Source organism: Cetorhinus maximus, chromosome 2 (assembly GCF_964194155.1).
Source record: "Cetorhinus maximus chromosome 2, sCetMax3.hap1.1, whole genome shotgun sequence".
NCBI classification, from domain to species: domain Eukaryota; kingdom Metazoa; phylum Chordata; class Chondrichthyes; order Lamniformes; family Cetorhinidae; genus Cetorhinus; species Cetorhinus maximus.
Window position 1 is genome coordinate 27982646 of NC_135880.1, and position 20468 is coordinate 28003113.

Below are 20468 nucleotides of genomic sequence, written 5' to 3' on the forward strand. Positions count from 1 at the left end.
GTGAGCCTCTCTGCCAAATCACTGTCCAGGCAATAAAAACTAACAATTACCCCAAAGTGCTTGTACTACATTCATTTGTATGCTGGGCAGATATTAATGTCCACTTAAAAATAAGGAATAGAGGAACACAGTGTGACATCAAGTTTTCATATGTGAATTCAGCAATTGGAAAGCATAGCTCAGAAAATCACAGAGCCAGTTCCATGCCCTTCCACTTTTTTGGCAAAATGCTCCAGTAAACTCCAATCTCATTCCTGTTGAGAAATGGCCTCACCTGTCCTGATACTTCCCTCTCAAACCCCGGCACCAATTGCTCTTGCCGTGATGTTGGCACTGAGCTATGAACTATGCCAGATTCGATCAACATTGAGTTAAGTCAGTCACAGCTGGAGCAAGGATGGGTTGTGTTATAATAGACCTGGGTGAACCTTGGGCCTGATTTGGAGCTCAGGAATGCACAAGACTGGAGGAAATCACTGCGACCTGTGTGACCAAATTTGGGAATATGTTGAATATTCTACAGTGACCTTGTACTAGAGAGGGGAAAAATACTAGCCGGAATCCATTGATTATTATCATAGAAAGAACAGCATAGAAGGAGGCCATTCGACCCATTTTGCCTTTAACAACTCTTTGAGAAAGCTTTCCAATTAGCCTCATTGACCTGCTCTTCCCTCATAGCCCTGCAATATATCCCATTTGAGTATGTCCAATTCCCTTTAGTCCCTTAATTCCAGTTATTATTGAATCTCCTTCCACCTTCAGGCAATGCATTCCCGATCATAGCAATCTTCTGCATAAAAATATTTCTTCTCATTTGTTGGAAGGCGTACCTATGTGTACATTGGAGAGGGAAAACATTGGTTATTTCTCTGCTGCCTCCGAATATCAAATATCTTGTCAGCGCAAATAAGACCCCCATACTAGGAATAGCCATTTGGCAGTTGTGGGACTGTATTCCAGTACAACTCATTAGTTTCAAGAAACAGGGGCAGACAATCTGGCGAATAGAATAATGAACTCTCCTACAAGAGAGGGAACGGTCCTGGACTTAATTTTAGGGAGTGAAGCCAGGCAAGTGGTAGAGGTATCAGTGGGGGAGCATTTTGCAGATAGTGATCATAGCTCCGTTAGATTCAAGGTTGTTATGGAAAAGGACAAGGATGGGCCAGAAATCAGAGTTCTAAATTGGGGGAAGGCCGATTTTAATAAGATCAGATATGATTTGGCCAGAGTGGACTGGGAGCAGCTACTTTTAGGTAAATCTGCGTCAGAGCAGTGAGACTCATTCAAGAAGGAAATAAGGAGAGTACAGGGCCAACATATTCCAGTAAAGACAAAGGGTGGGACCGACAAATCCAGGGAACATTGGATGTCGAGGGATATACAGGATTGGATAAGGAGAAAAAAGGAGGCTTATGGCAGATACCAAGGGCTCAAAACAGCGGAAGCCCTAGTGGAGTATTGAATGTGTAGGGGGGAACTTAAAAAGGAAATTAGGAGAGCAAAAAGGGGGCATGACAAAACATTGGCAGGTAAAATAAAGGAAAATCCAAAGTTATTTTACAAATACATTAAGAGGATAACTAGGGAAAGAGTGGGGCCCATTAAGGACCATAGTGGGAATTTGTGTGTGGAGCCAGAAGACGTAGGTAGGGTGCTAAATGAATACTTTGTGTCGGTGTTCACAAGTGAGAGGGACGACGTGGGTATGGAAATCAGGCAGAAGGACTGTGATATAATTAAAGAAATTAGCATAGAAAGGGAGGAGGTTCTAAGTGGTCCTGCAGACTTAAAAGTAGGTAAATCTCCAGGCCTGGGTGAAATGTATCCCAGGCTGTTGAGTGAGGCAAGGGAGGAGATAGCAGGGGTGCTGGCAATAATTTTCAATACCACTCTGGCCACAGGAGAGGAGCCAGAGGACTGGAGGACAGCCAATGTGGCACCGTTATTCAAGAAGGGATAAACCAGGGAACTATAGGCCAGTCAGTCCAACCTCAGTGGTGGGGAAACTATTGGAAGCAATTCTGAAGGACAGAATTAATCTGCTCTTGGAGAGGCAGGGATTAACCAGGACAGTCAGCATGGTTTTGTGAAGGGGAGGTCATGCCTGACCAATTTGATTGAATTTTTCGAAGAGGTGACCAAGTGTGTTGATGAGGGCAATACATTTGACATAGTCTACTTGGACTTCAGGAAGGCTTTTGATAAGGTCCCACATGGGAGACTGATAATGAAGGTAAGAGCCCATGGGATCCAAGGCAATTTGGCAAACTGGATCCAGAATTGGCTGAGTCGCAGGAAGCAGTGGGTGATGGTCGAGGGGTATTTTAGTGACCGGATGCCTGTGTCCAGTGAAGTTCCACAGGGATCGGTGGTGGGTACCTTGCTTTTTGTGGTTTATATAAATGATTTAGACTTGAATGTAGGAGGGTTGATCAGTAAGCTCGCGGATGACACAAAAATTGGTGGGGTGGTAAATAGTGAGGAGGATAACCTTAGATTACAGGAGGATATAGATGGGCTGATCAGTGGCAAATGGAATTTAATCCGGATAAGTGTGAGGTGATGCACTTGGGCAGGACAAACAAGGCACAGGAATACATGATGAATGGTAGGACCCTGGGAAGCACCGAGGATCAGAGGGACCTTGGTGTATATGTCCACCGGCTCCTTAAGGTATCGGGACAGGTAGATAAGGTGGTTAAGAAGGCATATGGGGTACTTGCCTCTATTAGCCGAGGCATAGAATATAAGAGCAGGAAGGTTATGCTGGAACTGTATAAAATGCTGGTTAAGCCACAGCTAGAGTATTGCGTGAAGTTCTGGAATCCGCATTATAGGAAGGATGTGATTGCACTAGAGAAAAATTTTGCCCTTGATGGGCGGGCGGGCCCCACCGGCTCAGCGGTGGGCGGGTAGCCGATTGCCGCCAACGAAACGGGCCCCACCGCCATTTTGAATGGGCAGGCCGATTAAGGCTTTCTGAGCAGTGGGGGAGGGGTGGTGGAGGGATTCCCCAACTGTCAGAGTGTGCAAAAGAACACACATCTCCCTGAGACTAAGTGCTGTCTAAGGGAGAGCGCTGAACATTTCATAAACCTCAAAGATAGAAAAATAAAAAAATTATTAACATGTCCCCCTCATGTGACAATGTCACACGAGATGGAACATGTTAATAAATATGACAAAAACTTGGTTAAAGATTTTTTAAACAGACATGAAACCTCATCCCGCCAGCGGATGAGGTTTCGTGTTTTTTCAGAAGCCCTCTGGGGCTCCTGGCCTGCCCGCCAGCCTTAAGGTTGGCCGGGCAGGGCCTTTAAGTGGCTTAATTATCCTGTCAATGGCCTCAATTGGCCATTGACGGGTCGGCGGGCGAACAGCTGATTTCGCTGTCCGCCTGCCTTCCTGAATATTTAAATGGGGCGGGATGACGTCGGGGGTTCCTCCCGACATCATCCCGTGTCATTTTCCCATCGGTGAGCGGGCCCCGCCCCCAACTCGCCAACGGAAAAATTCTGGCCCAGGATGTTGCCTGGGCTGGAGAGTTTTAGTTATGAGGAGAGATTGGATAGACTGGGGTTATTTTCCCTGCGGCAGAGGAGATTGAGGGGGGACATGATTGAGGTGTATAAAATCATGAGGGGTATAGATAGGATAGACAGGAAGGAACGTTTCCCCTTGGTGGAGGGATCAATAACCAGGGGGCATAGATTTAAGGTAAGGGGCCAGGGGGTTTAGCGGGGATGTGAGGAAGAATTTTTTCACCCAGAGGGTGTTAGGAATCTGGAACTCACTGCCTGAAAGGGTGGTAGAGGCAGAAACCCTCATAACATTTAAGAAGTATTTGGATGTGTACTTGCGATGCCATGGCATACAAGGCTTTGGGCCTAGTGCTGGAAAATGGGATTAGAATAATTAGGTATTTGTTTCACCGGTGCAGACTTGATGGGCCAAAGGCCCTTTTTCTGCGCTGTAGACCTCTGTGACTCTGAACTGAAAGAAAGGTTGTTGGTTGGGCTTAGGCCTTAGTTTCATGATCTTCAGTCATCATGGGGAGAGCTATTGGATGTCACAGGGATGAGTGGAAAGGTTTCTGAAAGCACTTCCTCTAAAATAGAGAGACTGCAAGGGTGAACCAGATGAGGTAGTGTTCACATACCTCTGGCTTGCCTTTCAAATACTTAAGTTCACAATAATTGGACAACAAGTTAAACCACACATCTTCAGGGCAATACAGCGCATGGGCCCTTGAAGGAGCTGTGAAACTTGTCATAGTTTTGACTAACTCTTCCCCCATTATTAACTCAATAAGCTTAAATTGCATATTATTAATCCTTCAGGACATGTAAAATTAAGTCCCACAATGAAAACAAAGTGGATTTAACCAATCAGCTCCACGGCATATAATCATTAAAAAATAAGATGCAGCCAGCTTATATTTATCATCTGAACCTTTTGATCAAATCACATCCTTAACCCCCTGGGCATCTATTTTCCCCTCTGCCACCTTTTATTAATGCTGTGATTTTTGGGAACTTTTCAGGTGACCAAGAGTTATTTTGCAATAAATAGTCGCTATAGGTTAGCTTAAAAAAAAAGGGAACTGCACAATGAATGTCTCTTTGCAATGCTTGGTCAGTTTTGTGTTTAAGTACCACATTGTATGTGTGTGTCTTATGTAGACAATGTTTCATGTGTTTTAGATGCTTTTTGAAAGCAAAGCACTGACATTTTTATAAAGCTATTGGTTCCAGGTGACCAGCAAGGGGAATCAGTGACAAAACCTTTTAAATCTGACAGAGTAAATGACTATTTGTGGGACGTAGGAAATATTGCGTGTCACAAATGCAAGCATGTGGTAATATCACAATGTTTTGTATTAGAACAGCCGATCTTAATATCCTGGGATTTGTAACCTTTCTTAACCGCCACTGTTGCAGCAGCATTCATTGCTTTGTTGGTCATCTACGTAAATTGCTAGAAACGTGTAAAGGAATTTGGATTAAAGTTGTTATATCTGTCCCTCCTGTTGTTCCGACTAGTGATCCCTTCAGTTTTTTGAAACAGCAGGTGGAGTTTATATTAAACCACCATCAGAGCTGCCGACTTTTGACAAGTCCAACTGGGAACATGTTGGGATGGGGTCATTGCTTGACCTCTGAGATTGACATCGAGTATGATAAAAAATTTGCTACCCCTTACCCTAAATCATTGATGCTTCCAAATTATAAGTCGCACAGTCAATGTCAGGTTTACATTTTAGAAATGCCAGTGAAATCCACTTGCAAGCCGTACTGTCCAGCCCAAAATCTGAGGTCATGAAGGTGCTATATAAATGCAGGGCTTTCTTTCTTGTTGACATTAATAAGTGCCCAAGTGGAGTTAGTATTGACTCATTTTCTGGATTATTTTCTTGCTGCCTGTCGAGAAGTATTTTCCCTCCAGTTGCTGTGTTCTCCTGACAGCATGACGAATTCTGAACTTATCATAGGACGCCCACAGACAGACCCTTGTCTTTTCCCATCAACACTTTGCAGCCCTGGATATGTACTCAAACAAACTTTAAACTTCTTCTCACCACCTGCTTCGAAGGGCAACTAAAGACGGGAAATAAATGCAGTATTGCCTCATCCTGAGTACAAAATCTAAATTAGCCCTTTCCAGCAACACCTGCTGGGCTGGAGCAAAATGAAATGAGGTGAATCCCCTTCAATAACAAGCTTGTGGGAGTTTTTTTTTCATCTCCACTCACCATTCCTGCTTCTCAATCAGCCTGAGTTCACAGAGGTTTCTATCTACCTCCTGTCTGATGAACTTGACAGGCAAGTGATTGGACACTGACTACAGTTTTAAAGGAGAAATTATTCAACCACAGTTTTTCTTTGTATTTTTGACAGATTGTCTGCAGAGGACAACTGATCTTCTGTTTTCAAATGATTGTTAATATGGGCTGCTTTACAGTATTCTTGTATTAAGGAAGACATCTCACAAGACTCTTGCTGTTTAGTTACAGCTCTGATCATCACAGTTATGGCTGGTGGCTCCTTGTGGGTGGTGAGATAGCCTCAATTCTGATTAATTTTATATTTAAAACTTTATTATTGTGTTGAGGTTCCTCAGGTGATGGATCTTTCTGAGTTAAGGTTTAGACTTATTTTGACAGCGCTCGCTGTGAGCTCCTGTTCATAGAATGGATGCTAACATTCTTAAGGCACTTAAATGTGCTTTGTTTTGTAGTAAAACAGTTACATTCAATTGTCATTTGGTGGTTTTTGTGTCTTCATTTTCTGTATTAGTCTTTAGTAGCAGGATGCCAAGTTTTGTTTTAATTCTTTTATGAGATATGGGCATTGCTGGCAAGGCCAGCATTTGTTGCCATCCCTAATTGCCCTTGAACTGAGTGGCTTGCTTGGTTATTCCAGAGGGCAGTTAATGGAGTCATATATAGGCCAGACCAGGTAAGGATGGCAGATTTCCTTCCCTAAAGGGCATTGGTGAACCAGATGGGATTTTATGACAATCGATGATAGTTGTCATCATCACCATTACCAAGACAAGCTTTACATTCCAGAATTATTAATTGAATTCAAATTCCAGTTTGACCCCATGTCCCCCAGAACATTAGCCTGGGCCTCTGGATTACTAGTCCAGTGATGTTACCACTACACCACCATCTCCCCGTTTATGTCTAGCGACGTGTGGGAACTTTTTTGTTTTTGTTTCCTACCAGGACCAGGCTTCATTGGAATTCTCTTTTTACCAATGATAAGAGCTTGATTCAATCTAGTGGCGACAAGTCCATTGTCAGTCCAACCACAACTTGGCACCAAACTGGCGGTCTCACTGAGGCAGGAGGCCATTTGGTGTGAGAAAGGGAGATGGGCAAAGTTGTTCTTTTGGCCTTGGAATTATACAGGGCACATTTGGGTGAAGCTGAATGAATCTGTTCCTGAAATCTGAACTGTACCTGACCTCAGGGTGCTTGAGGCTTGAGCTAAGTGCAAGAGGAGATAAATGTTCCAGTCCTTACTAACTAAGTGAACATAAGAACAGTCAATGCTGAGCAAAATCCCTCTGGCCTTCAAATGAATTAACTCTTTCAGCAAAGATTTGACATCCTTTTGAGAAATTCAAAACACACAAGTCTTTCCCAAACTCAAAATATAAATTATAAAAATGTCCAAATCCTGCCTCACCCGTAGGTCAATATGCATGCAAAATCTAGTTCAATTTGGCTATTTGAAATCCAGACTGTATGTTTTCCATTCCCCAGTTAATATGTGACAAGACTTTCAAGCTCAGCAAATGGACTGAGCTTTTTTTTCCACATGTCTCAGAAATGAGACACCTGTATGTAGTGTATAACAGAGAGGTGGCAGCTCACAGTTTGTTGCTGCATGATTTATAAGACGTTTGCCCTAGTAGCACGTTCAGAGTATACGTAACATGTCTCATCATTAGATACAGCCTCTGGCTTTCACCGATGGAAACTTCAGTTCATGTTGAGATCAATGAAGGAAGATAATTGGTTTCTGTGTGACAGCTCTTGTTGCTCTCCAGTTAACCATTGTCAGCCACAACTTACCCAGCTGCACTGGAATGAAGGACCTCCATTTTTCTTATGCATTAAGAAGTATTTTGTGTTGAGGGTTATTTAATCAAAATCTTAAAATGTAAAACTTCCTTATTAAACAGTTATTTCCATTTTCTCTCCTCCCACCTCTCCTCTCTTGATTTACTTGAGTCTCTCCTGGGATACAATCCCACGGGCATCAGGCGACCATGTTTACATCAGTCAAGAGACCATTACCCACCTGTGGGTCTTTATAGTGCATGCTGGCAGACTAATCCTCGAAGGAGGGAATTATAGCTAAAGCTGGCTCTCTTTTCACTTGCTGTCCGCATTTCCAGCAGGCTTAACCTGAGCTAATCGCATCCCTTTTTCAACCTATGGACACTGAGACAATGGAAAGCTGAAAGCCTAAGGGTGGGTATGTAACTCAGAGAACGTAGGGTTAGAATCACCCTCACCTCCCTTCCGTTCTCCCTCAACCCTGTGTTATTTGACTGCACCTATTTCACAGGCAGGTATCCAGAATTTAATGTGCCTGAAAATGGAAATGTCACATTTTACAGCGGGTTAGACTGAGGTTTCTTCATTCATCTGCAGAATTGCTCTTGATCAGTATAATAGCTGATATAATACTATAAGATGATTCTTCCCTCCACCGCCACACCCCCCACCCCTGTCTCTCCCCACTATGAAGTGAAGCTGAAGAAATGATGTCACTGATGGATTTAATCTTCATAGCTTTGCAAATTCAGGAAAAAAAAAGCTATTATTTTATCAGAAAATGCTTTGTAGCTTTGGCACCTGGGCTAAATATAGTACAGAGTGAAGGAATGACATTTTTTCTCTGAAGAATCACATAAAGCATTTTAGATCATTCTTGGATATGGAAGTTGTTTGAGGAAACCAGAGGACAAGTAATGTAGCACCTCTATTCAGTAGGAGAAAAGAATAAATCAGGTAACTTTAGACAGGTTAGCCTAAAATCAATATTGGGTAAGCTTCTAGAGACCATAAATAGGTTAAAATTAAGACTTTTAGAAAGACATAAAGCAAGATATGCTTGCATTTATACAGTGTGTTTCACAGTCTCGGGATGTCCCTCAGTGCTTTACAGTCAATGAAATGCTCTTAAAGTGCAATCACTGTTGTAATGTAGGAATTATGAAAGCCTATCTGCGCACAGCAAGGTCCCACTAACAGCAATATGATTATAACCAGATAATCTGGTTTCATGATACTACCTTGGGCATCCCCTTTTCCCTCTAAAATGAAGCAAAGATTTGTTTTTAGAACAAGCAAGAGGTTCAGATGATGTCCATGAAGTGGGCCTTACACTTCAGGAAAGATGTGTTGGCCTTGGAGGGAGCTGCATTGCAGACTCACCAGAGGCTAAAGGCGTTAAATTATGAGGACAGGTTGCAAATAATCGGCTGGTTCTTGAGCAAAAAAAATGAAGAGGTGATTAATGGAGTTCTTCAAGATGATAAAGGATATGATAGGGTAGATGGAGAGAAACTATTTCCTCTGGTGTGGAAGATCAGAACAAGGGAGCATCTTAAAATTCGAGCTACGTCATTCAGGAGTGATAACTTCATACAAAGACTAGATGAAATCTGGAATGCCTGCTCGCAAAAGCTTTTGGGGCTGGGGGGTCAATTGAAAATTTCAAAGATGATGGCTTTTTTAGATTTAGCTAAGGGCATTAGCTGCTATGGAACTAAGGTGAGTGAAAAGCGCTGAGATACAGCCATTATCTCATTGAATGGCAGAGCAGGCTCAAGATGCTGAATGACCTATATCCGTTCCTATGTTCCTTTCTAATTTTCCTCTGTGCACCACAACTAGGTGATCCAATGGGAACGGCAATTTCAAACACGTTATGGGGTAATTTTCCGATTGCACCTAAAGGGGATCCTCGTTATGTTTGCTCTCATTCAGCTGCTAGAAAGAAGGAGGAAAGTCAGCAGTCATTAATGAAATTTTTAAAAATTAAACAATGATACAGCACAAAAGGAGACCATTCAGTCCATTGAGTTTACATTGATTCTTTTTGGAGCTGTCCGATTAATCTAATTTTTCTGCTTTTACCAATAACCCTGTGAATTTTTCCTCTTGAAGTATTTATCCAATCCCCCTTCAAAAGTTTCCATTGAACTTGCTTCCATTACACTTTCAGGCAGTGACTTAAAGATCACAACAGCTCAGCACATTAAAAAAGGCATCTAATCTCACGTCCAGTTCCTTTGTCAGTTGTTGTAAATCTGTGTCCTCTGGTTGCCAACTCTTCAGCCACTGGAAACAGTTTCTCCTTATTTCACTTATCAAAACCCTTCCTGATTTTGAACACCACTGTTAAATTTTCCTGTATCTTTTCTGCTCTAAGGAGAACAACCCCAGCTTCTCCAGTCTTTCCACATAACTGAAGTCTACCATCCCTGATACCATTCTAGTAAATCTCCTTGGCACCCTCTCTAAGGCCTTGAAATCCTTCCTCAAGCATAGTGCCCAGAGTTAGACACAATACTCAAGCTGAAGCAGAACCAGTGTTTTTTGAAAGTCGATCTTCAATTCCTTGCTTTTGTACAGTAAGCATCTATTTATAAAGCCAAGGGCCAAAATTTTCGGGTTGGCGAGCAGGGGCAGGGCCCGCTCGCCGATGTGTAAAATGACGCACAGTGACATCGGGCGTGCGTCCTGACGTCACCGCCCGTCACTCAGATTTTCAGTTTGGCGGGCGCGCACCCAAGTCGGTCAAAGGCCATTTAAATATCAATGAAAACACTTAATGAGCTGCCCGTCCAACCTTAAGGTTGACGGACAGGCGAAGAGCCCAGGCAGTCTTCGGAACCTCATCCACAGGCAGGATGAGGTTTCATGAAGGTATTTAAAGTTTTATGAAAATTTTTAATAACATTAATGGACATGTCCCAGCTCATGTGACACTTTCACATGAGGGGACGTCTTAATTTTTTTTTCTTTATTAAAATTTTCAGAACTTCAATTTCAAGGCCAGCTCTTTGCCTCAGGGAGAATTCTGCGCTCTTTCACGCGCATGCGTGAAATAGCGCACTCCCCGACTCAGGCAAAACACCACCCCCCCCACCCCCGCTCGCACAGGGAGCGCTCAGCGTTTCCAGGTGTGCGTCACGCTGGGCGGGACTTAATTGGCCCGTCCACGTGAAACGGCCCAGCCAATGAGGGGTGCCGATCAGCTGTGCACCCACCCGCACCCGCCCCCGCATGACGCCCCTGACAGGGAAGAAATTCTCCCCAAGGATCCCAACCAATGCTGTTGAACAGCCTTTTGAATTTATTGTGCAATCTTCAGAGATTTGTGTGCATGTACCCCAAGGGCTCTCTGTTTCATCGCCCATTTTAAAACTGTACCATTTTGTTTATATTGCCCCCCCCTCAGTCTTCCTAACAAAATACAACACTTCACACTTACAGCATAAAATTTCATCAGCCACGTCTCTGCTCATTTCGCCAGACTATCTATGTTCTTCTGAAGTCTGTTACTGTCCTCTTTATTGATTGCTACATTTCTCAGTTTTGTATCATCTTTAAACTTAGAAATGATACCCTGTTTACCCAAGTCCATCTCATTAAGATGTATCAAAAACAGCAGTGGTCCAAAAACTGACCCCCTAAGGGACACCACTGCATATGTTTCTAGCCTGAAAACAACTGTTCAGCATTGCTCACTGCTTCCTGTCTCTCAGCTAATTTCAGATCCATGTAGCCACTCCCCCTTTAATCCATGGGCTTCAATTTTGTTAACAACTCTATTAAATGGTACTTTATTAAATGCCTTTTGAAAGTCCATATACCCAACATGAGTGGGGGATTTATGGGATTTATCACCACAACTCTGTCGGACAGCCCCACGGTTCATTTATTAGTAGTACAAATTCTGTGATTATTGACTTTTTTTTTAAGCAGCAAAAACAAATTAATTTGCTTAATAACTCCTTTGATAAAGTCACAATGAGCATTGCGCTCCAAGAGAAAATTAGATTAATTATGAATTAGTACAATAAATCATAACCTATATACAGGATATCAGTCCTTCAAGAATATAGGTTAATTGTGATAAATTAATTGAAAACTTATTAGCTTAAAACTAATTTTCCATACAACTAAATTGAAAGAGACTTTAATGTCTTTATTTTATCTATCCTCTCCTTTTATATTTGATTGCAATAATTTTTTTAATCAGTTTCTCAGTTCAGATTCTTACTCCGGAAGTCTCCAGTTCTGGTGCTATTTGACTTTTCTTCCCTCAGGTCCTGTAGTTATTTTCCTGTACTTCTTTCTCCATATTGGCTCTTCAAAATCTCTTGCTCTGTTTCGCTTTCATGATTCTTCAGAAGCCCACCTCTCTACCTTTTTGCTTTTCCCACTCTCTCTCTGGATCTTCAAACCCTCTCACATTGGTCCTCTTGGAATCATAGGGCAGATTTTAACCCTCGATGGGCGGGCGGGCCCCACTGGCTCGGCGGTGGGCAGGCAGCCGAACTCTGCCGCCGAAACAGGCCCCGCCGCCATTTTGAATGGGCTGGCCAATTAAGGCCCGCCCAGCAGGCTGCCCAATGGGAAGTGCTATGTAGGGGGGATAGGAATTCCCCAACTGTCAAATACGCTCTGTCGCGCATGCGCACGAAAGAGCGCACTGCTCCCCGAGACTAAGTGCTGTCTCAGGGAGATTGGTGACAGTTTAAAAGACCTCAAAAATAGAAAAATTAAAAAATTATTAACATGTCCCCCTCATGTGACAATGTCACACGAGATGGGACATGTTAATAAATATGACATAAAGTTTAATAAAGATTTTAAAAACGGACGTGAAACCTCATCCCGCCAGTGGATGAGGTTTCATGTTTTTTCTACTGCCCGCCGGAGCTCTTGGCCTGCCCGCCAGCCTTAAGGTTGGCCGGGCAGGGCCTTTAATTGGGTTAATTATCCTGTCAATGGCCTCAATTGGCCATTGATAGGTCAGCAGGCGGACAGCTGATTTCGCTGTCCGCCCGCCTTCCTGAATATTTAAATGGGGCGGAATCGGAATCGGGTTCCTCCCGATGTCATCCCGTGTCATTTTCCTGTCGGCGAGCGGGCCCCGCCCCCAAATCGCCAACGGAAAAATTCTGGCCAGAGAATAACAAAATGGTTACTGTTATGACCGCAGCTGATGTTATTCACTGAGCAAGCCAAATCCCAGAGGGAAACTTGTCTTACTGATAATAACTTTTTTTTAAATTTAAAAATGAGGAGAAAACTACTAATCCCAGAAGCATAGAAGCCCAGTAATATGTTTAGGATTTTAAAATTAAAAGATTTATTCACAAGAAGAAAAAAAATAACTTAAACACACAAGACAGTTGAAACAGCCTTACAAAACATTCCCCAAAAAATCCCACAGCTAGGATTTTTCCCTATGGTGGGTGGGAGCGGGCGGGGGCGGATGCGGAGCCGATCGCTGCCTGCGATTGGCTCCACACTGCAATTTTACCCAGGTGAGCCAATTAAGGCCCGCCCAGCATAATGCGTGGCCGGTAGCACTCAGCGCTACCTGTGCGGGCGGGGGGAGGAGGGAGAGTCGAGGCCTGCGCTCTTTCACGCATTCACTCGAAAGAACGCAGCAATCTCCCTGAGGCACTGAAATCATGACAGAATTGAATTAAAAAGTTATTCAAACATGTCCCCTCATGTCACATGAGTTGGGACATGTTTGTAAAAGTGGGAAAATCTATTTACTTATTTTATAAAAGCTTCAGGAAACCTCATCCCGCCCGTGGGCGAGGGTTCCTGAAAAATGCGAAGGCCGCTTGGGCTTTTCGCCTGCCCGGCAACCTTAAGGTTGGACAGGCAGCGCTCTTAAGGACTTTAATTTCTTAATGACCTTAATAGGCCCTTAACATTTCGGTGGGTGCACAGCCAACTCCGGCGTGCGCCTGCCTATTGAAATATCGCAATGGCGCGCAATGACGTCGGGACCGTGTCAGGCCCGCCCCCACACGCCACGCGGAGGACTGTGCCCCACTTGGTCAGAACGTACAAGTAAGCTACTTGTCAATAGCTCCCTTATTTTTTTTTTTAACCATAGAAATCCAGCAATACTACCCAAGGCAAAAACTGCTGCTGCTTTAATGAAGTATGCCACATGACTTCTCACTTTGTTCCACTCGGTTGTGGAAAGCCGAAGGAAGTTCAGAAACAGGCTGGTTTCTGGAAACAAAAACTTTTCAGGCTTGAAACTGGATGGCTGCTTTTCTCAGCACAGAGCCAGTCTCAGGAAATCTCCCCCACACAGCTACCTCAACTCAACAAAACATCTCCTATAAATATCTTTTTTTCCTTTTCATCCTAGACTCCATTGTCCTAAGCACCTCTTTGAACTCAAATTTTCCAAAATATAAAAAATCTTCCTATTGCCTCCATTTTTGGGGCAAATAAAATTTAATAACCTACCCTTGTTTACTTACAAAACCCTTGTAATTTGTAAACGTCCCTTAAACTCCCTTTGAAATTTAGCAGCTGAAAGATCGAGTCCTTACTTATCGCCTGATGCAAATTTTAAAACCCGTCTTATTTACTTGTAATTCCAACTTAACTGTAGCCTCTCATTACAAATGCATACATCTAGCACCTTTATCTTTCATCTCTCACTTCCCACAGACCTCACTAACCCTCTCCCCAGTTTAATTACTCATGGACACACACACACACACACACGGACACACACACAGCCTTCTTTACAGAATATCACCATATTCCCAAAACTATTAAAATAATAATATCCATCTTCACATTACACACAGAAGGAGGCCATTTGGCCCATCAAGTCCATGCTGGCTCTGTAAGAACAATTTAGTAAGTCCCACTCCCCTACCCTTTCCCTACAGCCCTACTTTTTTTTCTCTTCATATGGTAGCCCAATTCCCTTTTGAAAGACACAATTGTATCTCCCTCCACCCCATTCTCGGGCAGTGCAAGATTCTAACCATGCACTGTGTTAAAACAAAAAGTTCTTCCCCGAGTCACTGTTGGTTCTCTTGTCAATCACCTTAAAATCTGTGTCCTCTGGTGCTTGACACTTCCACCAATGGGAACAGTTTCTCCCTATCTTCTCTGCATCGACCTATCCTTATTCAGAGATGGGTGGGAGGAAGGCCTTGATTGGAAAATTATGTACCCTACTCTGCTATTTAAGAGAAGTGAAAGAGGGCAGCAAGAGAATTATAGACTGAATTGCCTAACATCAATTGGCGAAAAATTACTCGTGTCTTTTATTAAGGATATGATTATTGAACATGTAATGACTGACCTTCCCTGCATCATAAGATCAGAAGTGGGATGTTCGTGAATGATTGTATAATGTTCAGCACCCTTAACAACTCCTTAGATACTGAAGCAGCCCGTGTCCATATGCAGCAAAACCTGGACAACATTCAGGCTTGGGCTGATAAGTGACTATTAACATTCGCGCCACACAAGTGCTAGGCAATAGCCATTTCCAACAAGAGAGAATCCAGCCATCGCCCCATGACATTCAATAGCATTACCATGCTGAATCCCTCACAACCAGCATCCTGGGGGTTACCATGACGAGAAACTGAACGGGACTAGCCATATAAATACTGTGGCTATAAGAGCAGATCAGAGGCTGGGAATTCTGTGGCGAGTAAGTCACCTCCTGACTCCCCAAAGCCTGTGCACCATCTACAGGACACAAGTCAGGATGGAATACTCTCCACTTGCCTGGATGAGTGCAGCTCAAGAAGCTCGACACTATCCAAAGCAACCCGCTTGATTGGCACCCCAGCCACAAACATTCAATCCCTCCACCACCGACAGTGACAGCAGTGTGTACCATCTGCAAGATGCACTGAAGTAAATCACCAAGGTTTCTTAGGCAGCACCTTCCAAACCCACAACTGCTACCATCTAGAAGGACCCCCTCCCTAACAGCACTGTGGTGTCACCACACCACATGGACTGCAGCAGTTCAAGAAGGCAGCTCACCACCACCACCTCAAGGGCAATTAAGGATGGGCAGTAGGTACTGGCCCAGCCAGTGACGCCCACAGCCCATGAACAAATGTAAAAAAACACACCAGAAATTTTTCAGCAGCTCAGAGAAAGCCAGCATGGCTTAGTGAAGGATGGCTCATGCCTGACAAATCTGATTGAATTGTTTGAAGAGGTGACTAAAATAGTGGACAGGGGAATATATATAAATACAAAAAACTACTGCGGATGCTGGAAATCCAAAACAAAAACAAAATTACCTGGAAAAACTCAGCAGGTCTGGCAGCATCGGCGGAGAAGAAAAGAGTTGACGTTTCGAGTCCTCATGACCCTTCAACAGAACAGATCAGCTCTGTTGAAGGGTCGTGAGGACTCGAAACGTCAACTCTTTTCTTCTCCGCCGATGCTGCCAGACCTGCTGAGTTTTTCCAGGTAATTTTGTTTTTGTTTTGAATATATATAAATGTTGCTCACATGGACTTTCAGAAGGCATTGGGTAGAGTCCTTCACGAGAAACTGTTTGCCAAAGTTGAAGCTATTGGAACTAAAGGCATTATCAACAGTATACTTTCTAAATGGTGAGAAACTAGAAACAGTGAAGGGGCAAAGGGACTTGGGGATCCAGATGCACAGACTTTTAATATGTCATGAACAGATACAGAAAACAATCAAAAGGATTCATGGAATGTTGCCCTTTATATCGAGAGGACTAGAATACAAGTGGGTAGTAGCAATGCTTCAGCCCTGGTTGGACCATCCCTGGATTACTGCGAGCAGTTCAGTGCCCTACCCCTTAGGAAGAATATATTAGCTTTGGAAGGAGTGCAACACTGTTTTGCTACAATAATAATACCTGGACTCCAAGGGTTAATCTCGCCGAGATTCATACAAATCAGTGTTGTATTGCCTGGAATTTTGAAGACTAAGGGCTGATTTAATTGAAGTTTTCGAGATATTAAGGGGAACAGAGAGAATACATGTGGGCAAACTGTTTCTGCTAGTTGAGGAGTCTAGGGACTAGGGATCAGAGAATAGAAAGAAAGTCAGACCTTTCAGGCATGATATTCGGAAACCCTTCTCCACGTAAAAAACTTCCATCTGCAAATGGTAATTGATGATAGACCAGCTGTTCATTTTAAATCTGAGATTCATAGGGTTTGTGGTGTGAAGGTTATTAAGGGGTAAGGGGAAAAGGCGGGTGTATGGATTTAGGTGACAGAGCAGCCTTGATCACCATGAATGGCAGAACAGGTTCGGTGGAGCAGTCAGGGGGGTTGGGGGGGGGAAATGTTGGGGGGGATGCTGTAAATAGCCTGCTCCTGTTCCTATGTTCCTAACTATACCATTACCCCAATGCAGTGCTCATAAGATCAGTACACAGCCAAGAATTGTTCCATTTTTCTTTAATTTGGTCTGTATTTCTCCGAAAGGAACATTTGGTTTACCAGTGATCCCATGAGGCATTTTGTACACTACTGATATTAACAGCCTGTAGCATTGGCTATAATGGCACCATTTAATGTTTTGTGACACTTAATACATTACCTCAAATTGTTCCTCATTGCTGCTGACACACTTGCAACAACCATGTGAGGGAGAAAGTAATAGAAGTTTGCGCTAATAGTGTAGGATGAAGGAGGGTGAGGGGAGACTCATGTGGAACATAAACATCGGCATAGAGCTATTGTGTCAATTGGCCTGTATCTGTGCTGTATATTCTATCAAGTTATAAAAAATAAAGAATAGAAACATTAAAAAAAAGGGCTGAGTTTTATGGGGCGCCATGGTCCCTGCCCTCCCAGCTGAAAAGTAGGGGTGGAGCCCACCCAAATAGCTGCCCCACAGCAATTTAGCGCTGGGACCAGCGCTGCACCAGATGGGCGTGGTGGCCACTGCTGGAACTACAGACAGCCCCACCATGTCAAGTAGCCCGCGTAAGTCTGGAATCGGGGGTCTGGACGAGGAGGGCAAGGGGGATGAAGTCAAGTTCAAGAGGCTTGGGGGGGTGGGTTAAAAGGGGGATGACCTGGTGAGGCGGTGCTTCTGATGGGCCAGAGGTCCCCAAAGGAGGATTCCACACACAGCCCCCCATGAAACTGCCGGCTTTCCCGCACAGCATCGGCTTCTCCCCGCCACTGATAAAATACCTGCGGCGGCAGGATGAGGCCCTGAAGTTGCCATTAATTGACCCAAGGGTGGATCAAATGAAGGTCAACACCTCCCCTGCCCCCTCCATGAAATTTCAGGCAGGTCGGGGGGTGGGGGGGTGGGGTGCAGACGAGTAAGTAGACGGCAGGCCAACTTCTTGCTGAATTTTACACGGCATTTCGTCTTCAATCCTGCAGACAGAGGAGCGTAAAACCCAGCCAGTGCTTTGCCTTCACATAAGATCAACTTAGATAGCACTGTGGATTTTATTTTGATGAGTGTAGCCAACTATGTTATCTAAGAAGCAAAGCCTGAGCTACCTCATGAGTGGAAATATCTCAAATGTAGAGTTGTCATCTCTATTGCATTCCATTTGTAACACAAGTATATACACAGCATGCAGTTCTTTTGTGGCAATAAATTTCATTGGAAGTCCGCGAAATCACGAACTGGCTAGCGACATCATTGCCTCAGTGAGTAGCTCAACTGGAAATATGATCTTTGTTTCCTGAAGCCATGCAGAAGCGATAAATAACTGGATATTCCTTGGCCAGGGGGAAGACATGACAAATATTTCCACAAACAAAGCTGTCTTATGAACGCCTCAGTGAGGAAGGAGTTGTGGAATGCCCTGACAAACGATAATTACCACAACTCATCACCCTAGCCACTCAGTTTGAACTACACATGTATATTGAACAGGTTTCTTTATTATAAGACTTCACATGTGAGGAGATTTGTTAACAAAAAAGCACTAGCAATCTCGAACCGCCAAGAGTTTTGCAATGGGGCTGTTGTATTTCTTTTTAACCTGATTTGCACAAGGTTACGCCTTTACTGCAGAAAGCACCTCATACAAATGCAGTCTATGTGTTCCTTTTTTTATTTAATGTGTATATATATATATATATATATATATAGTTCCCTGATTGCTGTTTATGATGCTGATGGTAAATGCTTCCCCTGACTCCTTTAACATTTTATATCTCATTTCTGCACATAGAAAATTAGCAAAGCAGGCAGTTCTTGAAAATGGGCATGACAACCTTATAGAGATGGATGTTTTTACTCCACCGTGTCACGATGGGAGTTACGGGGACGGGTATGTCATTCTGAAAAACTAAAGCAAAAAGTGTCGTGAGCTGCCAGCACAGAACCCTGTATATCACTGTGACAACAGTACCAAACATAACTTCTCAATAAAACCTTGTTTAGATTATTTTTTTGTTGACGGCATTTGTGACGTCTCCAGGCCAGAGACCTGTTCTCTGATTTCTCTTGAGTACAAACAAGCTGAATTTCTAACTATAGCAGCACTTTGTCATAAGGCAATAAAGAAAATCACTCGTCTGGCAGCCTTGCAGCAATTCATTTCCCGTTCACACAAGCCGATCTGCTATTGTACAATAATAACAATTAAACCTGTGTAAGCAACTTAAGTATTTTGATTTTATTCATTATCACCGGCTGTCAAAAGCATCTAATTTCCAATTTTTTTCTTCCTGTTTGTGATTCCTTTGGTCTGCAAAGTAAAGTTTAACTTGGGGTTTTATTCTGCATATAGATCGTTTTAAGACTATCTAATTAGGGTGGCCCCAGCATGTATCTGTGTTGTAATCACATTCCCTAACGTGATTGGGATTCATTGTCCAAAATTTTAAATGGCGGAAGAGGCACAGCCACGATTGGTGGAGGAAGCTTTTCCTTGTGACAGGTGCAGCATGTTGGTGCTTCACTGCAAACTTCCAGTGATAACCAAACCGTCTGAAAGAAAACGAGGAGATGTTTAACAAGCTTCCAACAGAGAGGGAAATTCAGAAATCCGCTCGTCGGCTGTCAAAGGATCTTGTGGAAGTTTTGGGTCGGATTGTCCCTTTCCAGGTGGGGAAATGGGAGGCGGGACTGACCCCAGCTCACATTCCCGCTTCTGTTGCCAGCCTGCCGGGAGGTGGGATTTTCACAAGGTCAGGGCTCTCATGATTCTGGAGACCAGTCTGTCACCCAGTTAGTGGCCGGGGAGGCAGGAAGTCAGGGAAGTGGGCTACATCCTGACCCGAAGCAGCAGCCATTGCTGTGGCATGGCCTTGATCTTCATCTTTGAAGTGGCCAGAGCAAATGGAGAGCTGGGACCCAGGAATAGGGTAGGGAAAGGGTAGGTTATTAAAATTTCATTGCCGCTCAGTAATTTCTTTCGTCCAAATAAATGACTCGTCAAACAAAACTGTTTTCAGTGCTGCCGTTCCCATCAGGTCGGAGCTGGTCGGCTTCACTGAGCTCCCAGCGGCTGCCCAACCCCATGAAAATCTCGACAAGTCAGAAGGCGAGAACTCCACATGCCCATATAACGAGGCAGGCAGCTTCATTTTCCTGTCCGCCCTGCCGCTCCCCCCCACCCCCCCATCCTCTCCCCGTCCCCCCCTGTCCACCTTAGGAAAGTCAGCAGAGTCAGGAATGGATGCGGCAGACCAGCACGCAGGCCACCAGCGCCACTTTCTTTTCCATTCTGCCCCTGGCGTTTAATTGTTGGGTTTTCAACCAGGGGCTTGTGGTTCAAATTCTCTTCCCCTCCTCATCCCCATCATAAAGTTCCAGGATGTATCACGTATCTTGGGCACTGGGCTCATCACTTGGGGGCTGAACTCAGCCTGATTTCGCTGGAAGTCAAGGAAAGCACCAGCTGAAACATGTTCTACATCTGCAGGGATTACCTGCT

At 43.9% G+C, this 20468-nt stretch overlaps 1 protein-coding gene across 4 annotated transcripts in view; it reads left to right on the top strand.

The window, feature by feature from the left end:
• The window catches only part of tenm3 (teneurin transmembrane protein 3), a 1130593-nt gene that overhangs the window by 873107 nt on the left and 237018 nt on the right, over positions 1 to 20468 (top strand). For 3 of the 4 annotated variants that reach the window (XM_078561809.1, XM_078561828.1, XM_078561816.1), the window contains one exon: positions 18759 to 18857. The exons of the other annotated variant lie outside the window; for it this stretch is intronic. In XM_078561809.1, coding sequence (XP_078417935.1) covers positions 18759 to 18857 — 99 coding nt within the window. The remainder of the gene's footprint in view (positions 1 to 18758; positions 18858 to 20468) is intronic. 4 annotated transcript variants of the gene reach the window in all.